The sequence below is a fragment of the Lissotriton helveticus genome, chromosome 3_1, assembly GCF_964261635.1.
Source record: "Lissotriton helveticus chromosome 3_1, aLisHel1.1, whole genome shotgun sequence".
NCBI classification, from domain to species: domain Eukaryota; kingdom Metazoa; phylum Chordata; class Amphibia; order Caudata; family Salamandridae; genus Lissotriton; species Lissotriton helveticus.
In genome coordinates, this window is record NC_136061.1 from 1577073081 (window position 1) to 1577086368 (window position 13288).

The 13288-nt window shown below is 43.5% G+C and overlaps 1 protein-coding gene across 1 annotated transcript in view; it reads left to right on the forward strand.

Moving 5' to 3' along the window:
• Nucleotides 1-13288, forward strand: part of LOC144824281 (transient receptor potential cation channel subfamily V member 6-like) — a 258022-nt gene that overhangs the window by 174299 nt on the left and 70435 nt on the right. Inside the window, exon 12 of the mRNA XM_078683411.1 lies at nt 9497-9662. Within this exon, the coding sequence (XP_078539537.1) occupies nt 9497-9662 (166 nt within the window). The remainder of the gene's footprint in view (nt 1-9496; nt 9663-13288) is intronic.

Below are 13288 nucleotides of genomic sequence, written 5' to 3' on the forward strand. Positions count from 1 at the left end.
CAAATGTTGTGCATACGGTGTAACTGAGAATAAGGCTATACTCACAACAGAACAATGAACGAGATGCCAATATGGGTTCAGTCAATAAAATGTTGAGGGGTGCTGGTGGATATCCTGCCCCTCACATGAACTCTTTGCCAGTGTTAAGAAACACTCTGGACACAGTCATAAGATCAAGCCTTGTTTTCATCCACCAACATGTACAGCTCAGTCTTGCTTCTCCTCTCATCCTAACAGCCAGTCTCCAACTCCCCACCGTTCTATCTCCTGTAACCATAGCTGCTGAAGACATAAAATAGAACATTTGAGTGTCATGGTTCCCCCAGCAGTGACCAAGTTACAACAGAAGGCCTCATCAGAACATTGAGGAAACTTCATTGTCCATACTTGTCCTTCTTTAAAATGTACTTCATCATGGAGTCATGAATGTCTCTGTGTCTGCAGACATTTGGTTTTCAAGACAGTTTTTAGTCAAGAGTGGAGGAGTTAGGACAGGGTCCTCTGCCTTTAATATTATAGTTATCTGTTGTCTTGAGCTGCTAAAGAGTGGGCCTTGCCTAATGTATATACAGTGACAGCTTTAAGACACCATGACTGCTGCCATTGGTCAGTGGGGCGTCCCTGGCATGACAGGCTGAACAGACATAAGGGCATCGTGCAGAGCTCTTTTTGTGTCGGGCATGTTTCGGGGGATAATTTCAACTGTATGATAACTCTGGTGAATAAGGCACTTGATGGAGAGATCGGTGATTCATTACAAGCTTGACTAATAGAATAGTAGCATAGAGGGTTAATGTTCCAGCTGCAAAGCACAACATGTGGCATACAGATCACCTATTAGTATTTTATGTAGATAGCTCAGTGGGTTATTGCTTTTGTCACATAGATACGTTGGTTACTTGGAATTCATAAGTAACAATCATTCTAATACAGCACATCAACCTATGAACTGGCATCAAAGCGGTGCATGCAAATTGAAAGGCATAGGTTTGAAACCTTGCTGGCTTTCCCCTCTATCTTTCATTATTCTAAGGTTGCTAAAAAGTTTCCTTTGTGTAACAATACAATTTTATTAGTATGACAACCCAATCATTTTGTTACGTTTATTGGGAAGAATCATAAAACCTTTGCACCTGGTTTGCATCATTTTTGTAATGCAAACCTGTAGCAAGTTGTTGTTTTGAACTTACATTCCAGTGCAAAGCCTGATTTGCATTTGACAGTAGCCTTAAAGTAAAACAAAGTAGCACTCTGCTCTACTTTACATCAGGGAGGTATACCATTGGTGGTACATGGCCCCATAGATGCTCATTTCTATCTACTAACGTTAGTAAAGATGATTGACATGAAAAAATCATGCATCCTCGAGGCATGTGTAAAGTTGAAGAAAAGATGTATTCTCGCCAAACTTTTCCAACTTTGCATATGCGATGCATTGTACAGTACCAATGCAAAGGAGTAAAGTGTTAAACTTTGTCAAAGCATGGAGTTTTGTGCTGGATGGGTAACCTTCCAGTATGAAACCCAAGTGTGACATCATACAAACATCCTTGCACTCTAGTGCAAGTGTGTTGCATTGGCACAAGGCTGCCTTAAGTAAGCCAGCACTATAGGAGATAGCAACAGCACCATATCTTAGTTGATATGGTGCAATTATTTATGCTCTCTCCATTTCATGCAATGCAATGACTACAGCAGCTTTGGTTACTGCACATCCTAAAAATTTAGCTTCTCTGCACCTTCATTTCGCTAGATCAAGCATTCTACATGTCAGTTTTGTTGACATTTGACTGCAACCTTTAGTCCTCACTATAATAAGTAACATTTCCTATACATTAATTTACACACTTATATGACTCATTGTCTCTTTATTATATGTTTGTGATGTAAAGTATACTAACAGTCTACATAGGGATGAATAGCATAAATGTGGGAGAGGGGCTAAGGAGAGATACTGGGCACCATTGGAGGATGGTAGTGAAGGAATTCCTGATGGTTAAGCCCATTGGGGAGCAGCAAAAAAGATTGTCCCAGCAGGCACTGCCAATGCTAAAGTCAGCCCTGATCATATTGAAGTGCTGCCGCAGCAAATTAATGGTGTGTTGAGGAAAGAAGCAATGGATGTGTACTGGGATGAATGTTTGACATTGTTCAGCATTCTGTCCATCAATTGTTCTTTTTGCACTGATGATATTGAAGGCAAATAATGTAAAAAAACAGGTAGAGACACCATCAAAATAAACCACACCATTTGGTAGGCTGCCTTTGAAAGACTGATGGGGTAACATCACCCGTGCATGCCATGCACCCAGACATTGCAAGCAGCACTGATATCTCTGACATGCTTATTTTTAATCTGTGCTAAACTTTGTAGTTAGCAAAACATTTCCATATGACCCAAAATCCCCCCTCAACAAATTCCTCCAAGAATTACTTGAGGGAATTTGTCCCCTGACTTAAAGGGGTAAAAGGGTGGTTTTCCACTAAAACTGAAACCACAATGTTACTCCTCATCCCAACCTTGGAAAAACAGGATTAGATGAAACATTTCACTTTGGTAAGAGTCACACAAGCACACAAGAAATACTTTATTCGGTTCAATGTTCAAAAACCATAAAAGTACAAGACATACATAAAAAATGGTCCATAGATCACAATGCAGCATTAAAAAGAATATCATTCTACAGTTAAAAAAGAAATGTGCAACAATTAAAATTTTACAGAATAAAAAAAAAACTTGATTCAAGTTACAGTAGGCATGGTTATGGTGGGTATTCTATGTCCAGTTTATCTTTTTTCCCAATCTCAATGCAATGGTTAAAAATTTGGCCACACTATAGATTTCCCAAATGTTTGTTAACAGCTGAAGATACAATAAAGCTGGTTTTACCTGCCTGAAACCTCTCCCCTTTAGTAGGGGTATAATGAATTTTTTCCTGATATCATTAAAGTGGGCACAGAAAAATAAGTAATGGGCAGTATCCATGATTGAGTAACCATCACAGTTACATAGATTCAGGTCCGAATCCCTGGTCCAGCCAGAACGGCCAGAGATTAACAGATGGACTTTGTTCAATCGGAACTTGGTGAGAAGATACCTGTGATTTGAGTTATTGACAATCTTCAGGTAAAGTTCCAGTTCGTGGTCTGAAGAGACAATCAATTGGTGGGACCGAACAGAGGGCTTTATCAGCTCCCTGCTTTCTCTGTCCATCCCACTATACTGCAAGAAACTGCTCTTTGCCCACTTCAGATCAGCTTTCACGAGGGTCGATGGATTATGAAACATATCAGGCCGTCCCAACTTTACACGTGTCTGTTCGACATATTTCAGCCAGGGGATCTTGTTCCAATGATCTAGTTTTAAGCAATCATTCAGGATTTCATGGTTAACTTCCAGCTCTAAATTAAGCCACACCGATATCCATTTTAAAAGTGGGGCCATAGAGACTCGATCCTCCAAGAAACCCACCCCGCATTCCTGATGGACAATGAAGCTGGCAGTGGATCTTGGTAAGGAGAGTATTGATTTTAAGAAGTTATCTTCGATCACTTGAAGGAATTTAATGGGCCTAAAGCCCCACAAATCTGCACCATACATGGCGATAGCAATGCATTTGGCCGCATACACTTTTAAAACTGCCTCTATGGGCTTCATCCCAAGTTTGCGAGAGAAACCCAATACCGCCGATATGGATCGTGCCAAAACCTTTTTTTTCTCCGCCATTTGGGGGTGCCATGTGGAACGGTCATCAAACAAGACCCCCAAGTAAGGGAATCTTGAGACTCTTGATAGCTTGTGGCCGTTACAGTGCAGAGTCATGACATTCTTTTTGGCCTTTAAATTGTGGCCTACCACCATAACATGAGATTTGCCGAAATTGATACTTAAATCCAGTTTAATCATAAAAGTATAAAAAGAGTTCAACAGACTTTGCAAGCCCACTGTGGTTCTAGCTATGAGAGCAGCATCGTCCGCATACAATAATGCTGGCAGTAGGTATTTCCCTGCCCTGGGTATATCCTTACAAGCTGTGCTCAGTATTCCACCCAGATCATTGATATATAGTGTAAAAAGCAGGGGAGCAAGGATGCAACCCTGCCTAACACCATTGGTGATACTGATTTTCCCTGTACAATTCCCTTTTCTGTCGTAGCGGACCGTAGCAGTGAGTTCCCTATGAAGGTCAGCTAGAAAATACACAACATTTGGGTCAATTCCAATATTAAGGAGCTGTCCCCACAACTTGGATCTGTTAACTCGGTCGAATGCCGAGGACAGATCCATAAATGCAATATACAGGGAACCCTGCTTTGCTTGTGTATATTTCCCTATTAGCAATTGTAAGTTTAGACATTGGTCAATGGTGCTGCGCCCCTTTCTAAAACCATACTGAAGGGGGGAGAGGGTATTAGTCTCCTCTAACCATTCAGTCAGTTTGCTAAGGACGACTCTCCCTAGGACCTTGACCGCAGAGTCTATCAGGGATATAGGGCGGTAATTTCCAGGGTCCCCTCTGTCCCCTTTTTTGTATATAGGGACAATCACTGATTGGGTCCATGATTCTGGGATTCCTACTTTAAAAATTCTGTTGAAGACTCTAGCTAAGATTTTGGACCAGAATAAAATATCAACTTTAAAAAGATCAGCGGGGACCCCATCCGGCCCAGGAGCTTTATTGCTGGTCATTTTCCCAATGGCCACGGCCACCTCTTCCTCATCTACCGTTAAGCTGTAAGGGAGTTGAGAGAAACTGGTCGTGTCTTCAACTCCAGAGGTTTCCTGTTCATAGACAGATTTAAAGTGCAAGTGCCATTTTTCTTCTTGGATACCACAATCCAGATCGTTGTTGCTTGAGTCCGAGAAAAAAGGTTGGTTGACCAAGGCCCAGAATTTGGCGCTGCTTTTCAAAACATCAATTGAGGTCAGGTCGGCCCAAGCGTCCTCTCTGATCTCACGGCGCCTATTTTCAATGGTGGACTTATATTCTTTCCTAAGGGTGGCCACAAGCGTTCTATCTACTGGTTTGGATCTAAGTGCTACTTTTAACTTGTGATTAGCAGCGGAACATTTGTTATCAAACCAGCCTTCCTTGCCTTGGGTTTTCCTTTTACCCTGTCGCGTCAGGTTGGACAGAATATCGGCGCATACCCTTTTATACGCCTCTATTACCTCATTATCCTCCGCCTGATCATCCATACAGAGTTTTATGGCCTCCTGACTACTGATACACAGGTTACTAAAAAAGTCCTCAGGAATTATCTTACACCACTTGATTCTACATGCCTGGTCAGTAGATCGTATATCACATTTATCCACTAAACTCAAGCAACTTTCCTTAATATCAAATATATTCTTGATTTTTAATACAACCAGATTATGGTCACTATGATGCGACCTTACAACAGAGTAATTGATAATTTGACTGCCATAACTACTACTCAAAAAAATGTAATCAATTGTGGACCCGCATCCATGACCCGTGAAAGTAGGGGTATCCTCCTCCCCCCCAGTCGGCAACATCAACCCATTTTCAGCCAACAGAGATTCTAAAAATGTTCCCTGCTCTGAATGTTCGAAGTGGATATTCTCTTCTTCCGGGGGACCAAATAAGACATTGGGGGGACATTTGTCCTGGCAACCATGAACATTGAAGTCTCCCAGTAAGATGACAATACATTCAGTCTCTATGGACTCCTTGAAGTTAACTAAGAAAGAGTTTAACCTCAACAGATTATCGACTGGATGTTCCCTATCAAAGGAGTTATAGAAATTCACTAACAATACCGTATTAGAGCCCCTATGTGTAATTGAAACTGCAAGGCAGTAAGGGCTACCAGTAGGAATTTCTTTATGGGTGCCCGGGATCTTGGCGGATATTAAAGTAACCAGACCGCCTTTGGCCCGCCCTCGCTTTGAATTTACTGCTGGGAGAAAAAAAGTGGTAAAGCCATCCACAGTAAGTGTATTGTCAATGGCCCATGTTTCCTGCATGGCTATTATATCTGTGGTGCCTATAAGGTCTCTCCAGTGAGGGTCATCAATTTTGCTCCTGAGACCCGCAATGTTCCATGTGGCCAATGTGATCCCCAGGCTACCCTTTTTACTTTCATCTTTCGCACAAGATACTATTCTTCCCTCAGTGCCCTGGCCTGCAATTAACACAGGGTCAGAATTTATCTCAATATTTGGTTCTTGTGCGGGCTGACTACCCTGCAGGGAGGTGGAGGGGATATTTTGCAGCTGTTTAATGGGTGAGCCCCATTCTTGTCAATCTACCCACTCCATAAATGATGGGCACTCGTAATGGTTAAATGTTGGAACGTTGAAGTAGTTTTCTTGCCCATTCCCAAAATGGTGGTCATGATGTGGGTAGCTATTTTGGGGCCTTGCAACAAACCCTCCCTGGAAAGGTCTAGCCCTTCTTCTCCTCACTAAGTTCCATCCATCCTCGCCACCCTCCTCCCAACCACGGGGGTACACCTCCCATGGGGGGTTAAACCTCTGTCTGTTTTTATGATCCTGTGTACCCCTTAGCCAGCTCCATCTTTTATGTAATTGATTCCCCTGTGCATAGAAGTAGGAGAGTGGCCTGGCAGTAACCGTGCTTGTCTGATAGCGCGGAGCGCCGGCAAAGATGTAATTGACCACCTGTGGGTTCTCAAAGGTAACCACAATGCAGTCACCTTTTAAGTTTTTCCTGTTGCCACCAACCCAAGGGGTTCTCTCAATCATTAGAATATTACTAGGCATGCCAGGTGGTAATGGGTGGTTTTTTGACAACCAGTGACATACTTTATTTTTTAATACCTGGTAAGATTCTACTTCAGTTGATGCGAGTTCAGTAACCCCAGTTAGGATCACAACATACGAACATGCATCCGGGGGAAGATGGACATTTCTCCGAGACTCCCTTTTGTCTTTTTGGGCCTGGTCAGATTTAGGGGTGGGGGGTGTAGGGTCTTTAGATTTGACTTGTGGGATAACCTTGGGTTTGGCTGGGTTTAAAATTTGTTTAGGATTGGGGGTCTTTAACGTGGTGCTTACTGGATTGACGGTGTTACCAGGGTTGCTGGAAACATTTTTCTTGGTAGTGGAGACACTTTTATCAGTCACAGTTGGCTTATTCGTTGCAGTTTTTACGTGTGGCACCTTATTATTCAAGTTAAAACTAGGGGCACTTATATCTTTATGAATATTTTTTAAAATTGTTTCTAAACAGCGTAGCCTAACTTCAATGGGTTCCAGGAGAATTTTCAACATTTCAAAAACGTTATTGTTGACCATACTTAGGCTCATTCTGTCCTCGCTGGGTCTGACATGATTATCTACCGCCCCACTTAATTCCAAGATTTCCTCTAAGCTGCTGTCTATAATAGTATCATCTGGTAGGCTTAGGGATAGACCAACATTAGATTGGTGTACTCCCCCCGTATCAGCAATATGAGCAACCAGGTTACTACTCATATTTATCGGCGCCAAATCTGGGGTGGGTGAATCTTGATTTTGGGTAATGTGTGCTTTTTTACCTTTGCGACTAACAGGCTTCCTAGTCTTTTGTTTTGGGATTGCCCCCTCTTTCATGCCCCTTTGGTGTAGTTCATTGGCCATAGGGAGATTTTCAGGCTCATTTTCAACTAGGCCACTGTCTGCTAACAAGGTGAGATTAGGGGTAGCCTCCAAACCATCTTGAGAACTTAAGACGTCATTTCCCCCCTCATTGTGTACAGTGACAAGGGTGTTTGGGCCTGTTACAGCGTGTGGGGTACGCGCTTGAGCTATAGGGCCTAAAGAGGATCGCCTGGCCGTAGCCAGGTCTTGAGACACCCTTCTGTCCATTAAAATAATCCCTTCGTCTATTAATGCATGAGTCCGAACAATAAAATCATCGAGAGTGCCAGTCAGTTTTTTTGTTCCAGCAGCTGCCATACTTCTGGTCTCTCGACAGTTCATAACAGACCCTGATGAAATAACAGTGGTAAGCTTTAACAGTTATGCGAGTTAAGCGCAAATGTCAATCTGGTGTATCAGTCCCATGGAATATCAAGACATTAATAGTAGACAAACTTACAGTTGTTTAGAGGTCCGTGGTCCCAGGGGCTGATAACCAACAGGTAGCGTGGGTGGCCCAGGCCAGGCTCCTCAGGCCTCGGAGGGCCACAGAGGGCCCGCCCTTTGCCCGGGCTTAGCCCCGGGCGTCCCGCACGCGTCCCGCGTAGCGGGGATCAGCTGTTCCTAATAAGGGGTGAGGTGGTTGGGGGCGGGGCAACCAGGGAGAGCGTCCAGGTGCAGGTGATGGCAACACAGGGACTCCTGAGAAATGGAGTCCCTGTCCCTCACCTGGCGCTCGCAGCCCTGAAAGGATGTTCTTCTCCCGCCCTGTAGCCCACACAAAATTTCAGCGAAGATCTTTCCCCTCGGCAGGAGCACCCAGCAGAACGGGCGATGCGGGACCCGCGCAGCGGGTACCGCGAGGTCCAGCAGTGGCCAAAATCAAATCAGCAGCAGAAACGTTGCAGGGATTAGCCGGTGAGTTTCCCTGGTCAGCAGCGAGCAGTTTAGGCGTCTCCCAAACTTCCTTGGTAAGCGGAAGCTTTAGCTCGGCGGTCGGGGGCGGGGCAACCAGTGAGAGCGTCCAGGTGCAGGTGATGGCAACACAGGGACTCCTGGGAAATGGAGTCCCTGTCCCTCACCTGGCGCTCGCAGCCCTGAAAGGATGTTCTTCTCCCGCCCTGTAGCCCACACAAAATTTCAGCGAAGATCTTTCCCCTCGGCAGGAGCACCCAGCAGAACGGGCGATGCGGGACCCGCGCAGCGGGTACCGCGAGGTCCAGCAGTGGCCAAAATCAAATCAGCAGCAGAAACGTTGCAGGGATTAGCCGGTGAGTTTCCCTGGTCAGCAGCGAGCAGTTTAGGCGTCTCCCAAACTTCCTTGGTAAGCGGCAGCTTTAGCTCGGTGGTCGGGGGCGGGGCAACCAGGGAGAGCGTCCAGGTGCAGGTGATGGCAACACAGGGACTCCTGGGAAATGGAGTCCCTGTCCCTCACCTGGCGCTCGCAGCCCTGAAAGAATGTTCTTCTCCCGCCCTGTAGCCCACACAAAACTTCAGCGAAGATCTTTCCCCTCGGCAGGAGCACCCAGCAGAACGGGCGATGCGGGACCCGCGCAGCGGGTACCGCGAGGTCCAGCAGTGGCCAAAATCAAATCAGCAGCAGAAACGTTGCAGGGATTAGCCGGTGAGTTTCCCTGGTCAGCAGCGAGCAGTTTAGGCATCTCCCCCATCTTTCTTTTGGTATTTCCCAAGGGTTGTTTTGTCACTAAATAATCTTAATATGTTGTTAGAGACTCTGTGCACCTCCTACCCACAGGTCAGAGAGGTTCTCAAATATCTCCAGTTTGAAGGCAATTCTTGCAACATTCAAGATTCACTTCCAGCACACTTTTCAATGTACTGCTAAGGTAATTTTTTCTTTCTGTTTTGATTGTATGATTGCAGAATCACCTTTGCCTGCATGGTTCTTGTAACACTGGTTATGCGTCTGACCAGCACCAAGGGAGAGGTTGTACCAATGTCCTTCGCTGTTGTCCTGGGCTGGTGCTATGTCATGTACTTCACACGTGGATTTCAGATGCTTGGCCCTTTCACCATCATGATCCAAAAGGTAAGGATAAACAATCTTTGCCTATATAGCATGCATGTGCCCTTCTTAATTTGAGCCGGTGGTTGCCAGTTGGGACCACCAGCACTTATTTTTCGGGACTTGCACCTATTTTTCCACATCATATATTTACTGAGTCCAAGAGATGGAAAAGCACACAGATCGAAAAGATGGAACAATAGAAACATGGCATAACTTTCACAAAGGAAGAAACCAGAAACCTACAAGAAAAAGGGGCAGTGAGTGTCTAAGGAGGGTTTATGTGCTACCTCTATGAGGAAGTGAAGGGCGTTCTGATGTACAAGAGACAAGTTGGTGAAGCCCAAATGAATTCCCTGGTACAGTATTTTTTAATCTTGTAACTTCTATAGACCCCACTGAGTCTCTACAGGAAGCAGGGGACCCCCGTCTAAGCAATCTCTTTGACTTGAACTTCAAAATACAAGAAAAAGTATAGAGCAAACCAATGCATAAACTATGAACTATTCTAATTCACAAACAAAAAGTAAGTAAGCATCAACATTTTAATGGTAAGACTTGAAGCTTTTCAAAATGTCTACATTTCTAAAGGGTGAAACAATATGCCAGACTGTAGTATATCTCTTCTTTCTCTTAGTCTTTTTTGCTCCTTAACCTCTTCCATGCTGATGACGGCCGGGAGCCGTCATGGCACACAGTGCTCGTGTGCTGATGACGGCTCCCGGCCGTCATGACCCCACCCGCGATCGGAATGTGCCGCACAGGCGCAGAATCGCGGCCGCGCCCAAGGGGTTAACAATGCTCTGTTTTTATCGGTGCATAGTACTGCTTCAATGGAGGCCATCAATTGTCCATACTTGATTCCATTTTCTGTACTTGTGCTGCTTCCACAAATCAAGCTAAGGGTCCCAACTTAATGTTTATCCTCCAGTTTAAAATTCCTTCACAGTTAGAGAGCATTTCAAATGTTAAGTTTTACATTTAGATTTTTTTATGTATTTATAATTTATTATCTCGATAATATTGTTTAATATTCAAAAATGTTTTAAACCTCCTAAGTAGGTGTCATCAACAGCCATAGGTACAGGAATTCAAGGTTAAGAACTACTATCCTCGTCAGAAGTTAGTGCATTCTTGCTATTTGTCTAAAATGCTACTTTTACCAGAATAAATCTAGAAGGGGAGTAAATATACACTGTAGTGAACATATGTGAGAGACACGTCATAGAAAGTAAGCAAAGGCAAAAGAGAAAACATATACTGAAAGGATGTTAAGAAATCAGACCTAAATGGAGGAAAGTACTTTGGAGTGGTAAAAATGGAGGAGAGAAAGAAAAATTGGAATATATAAGAGATATTATTGCAGAACATGAAAAGTAAAAAGAAATGGGGAATATAGTGACCGGATTTCAAGATTGTGGAGTGAGGGACAATAAAACTTTTTTCACATTTAAAACAGTTTCCCACCATTTGTTTCTCCACATGCATGAGATAGTTTATATCTGCATCACACAAACTATCCCAGAACAATGGTAAGGGAGGGAAAACCTCTACAAGTTGCAGAAGTGACTTGAATTCTCGATTCTTGATATCATGTACCCTAATTGTTTTTACATGTTTTTATATGTTTAATCCTATGTGTATAGCATGATGTTTGCTTTGCTTTTATCATTGTTTTTTATATTATGACATGTTTTATGTTTATGACAAAAATAAATTTGTACCTTTTTCTACATGACTTTAATTGTGAATAATTGTTATTAGTCCATATGAGTGTCACCCTTTACATATATAAAAAGTGTTTTATATTTTATGTTTTGCATATGTCAACAAACAACTTCAGATAGCCTCTTTTTTAAGCAGTATTGGAAACACTAGAGTTAGACTGCTACCAAATCCATACTGGACCACCCCTTTACACGCCAAATTGTCCTATCAGACCATAGGTCCTGTGGATCTGTAAACGTGGGACACCCCATATTTCTTACATTCATTCCCCCTAGTCCCTGACAACTACTTACAGGGGGCCTCCTCAATAACTTTTTCTTTACCTTAGCCGCACAATAGTGATCAGTAGAGTGCATGTGCTTAGACAATGGGACAAGTTTTAGAAACGGACATCTTCACTCAGATATGGTCTCTTCTAAAGATTCAAAAACAAATACTTTGGGCAGCACTGTCAATTTATAAAATTTAAAAAGGCAGTCTCATAAAAAACAGTAATATTGTCTGGAAACAAGTGTTAACATTCAAATTTAAAAAACAATCTGTATGATCAAATAGAGACGCCGACTTGGCTGTCAGTTCATGAGAGACAGAAAGTACACATGCAAAGCTTCGGCTACAATAAGGTTGTTGCTTGGGATTGGGGCCATGCAAACTAGACAGGACTCAAATGAAGCAGGGGCTGATGCTTTTACAGGGAAAAAAGCCAAGCTTTTTACAACATCTGGTTTAAAAAGAGACAATGTAAAACAAGCAGCAATTTGTGAAGCACTTGATGATTAAAATAGTACTGAATGAAGAGAACATCATTTGATTTTATTCATTAATAGAAAGAAAAAGTACGGGACCCGATTAGCATGATAAGTATTTCTAGACTGGGCAGGCCTATAAGCTTATCTTTAAAATAGCTCTGCGAGAACACCACATGGAGAATAAAAAGCGCGAAATGAAAAACACAATGGGCATTTCGGTATCATACTTAAATAGTCTGAACACCTCACGACAATGTCTGGACCCTAGGTTCCTACATAACTGTAACAGCCAACGGGTCCTTGCCCTCCTAAAACCTTGTCAGAAAAATAACACATGAATTTCAGTTTTGTCTGTGTTCTCACACACTGGACAAACCGGACTGGGAGCGCCCGGCCACTTATTAGTAAATGTACGAAGCAGGAGCACCCCATGTCTAAATTGGAGGAATAGCTTCTTCGCAAGGAGCGGCTGAATTTCGTCCAGCACCGATTCTAGCCTATAATGGACCTTTACTTCCAGAAACCTGAAGGTTAAACGACCAGGCTTGGACCTCTAGGCCAGTTTGTAATCTCTATAGGACTATAAAAGTGCCTTTCTAGGGGTCGCGGGCTGGTTTCTTCTACAGTATTCCACAAATTGCGCCTCCCCAAAGCCTCACAAGTGCTAATAATGTATTTCAACCATGGGAGTTTTCCCGCAACTTGGAGGACCAAAACTTCTCTCAGCTTGTCCCTATGGGGGACCAGTTTGGGAGTGCTTTACAGGCGTTGCCAGAATAAAAGAAGTCTAAGGGCTACTTCATCTGCAATAGGTCTGATCCCGAGGTCTATTCTGAGAGGAGTTAGTGGGGTGCTAGAGGGGAGTCCCATGAGTTGCCTAGAAAGGTGTTCTCACTGAGCGATAGAGAGCCTGATGAAAAATGGCCCCAAATTTCAGCTCCATACAGCGCAGCACCCCTAGCCTGTACCTTATAGAGTTCTACCGCAGGGCCTACCAATGTGTGACTGCAGCTCTTATAAGCCTTTGAGATACCCCCGCTGTTTGGGCCAGCTTCAGACTTGCTTTCTTTATTTGTGCCCCCAAGTCCATTTTCTCACTTAGCGTAATCCCCAGGTACTCAAAGATAGGTAGCCTCTCTAGTGGCAATCCTTCTGGACAGGGATTTGGGAGCG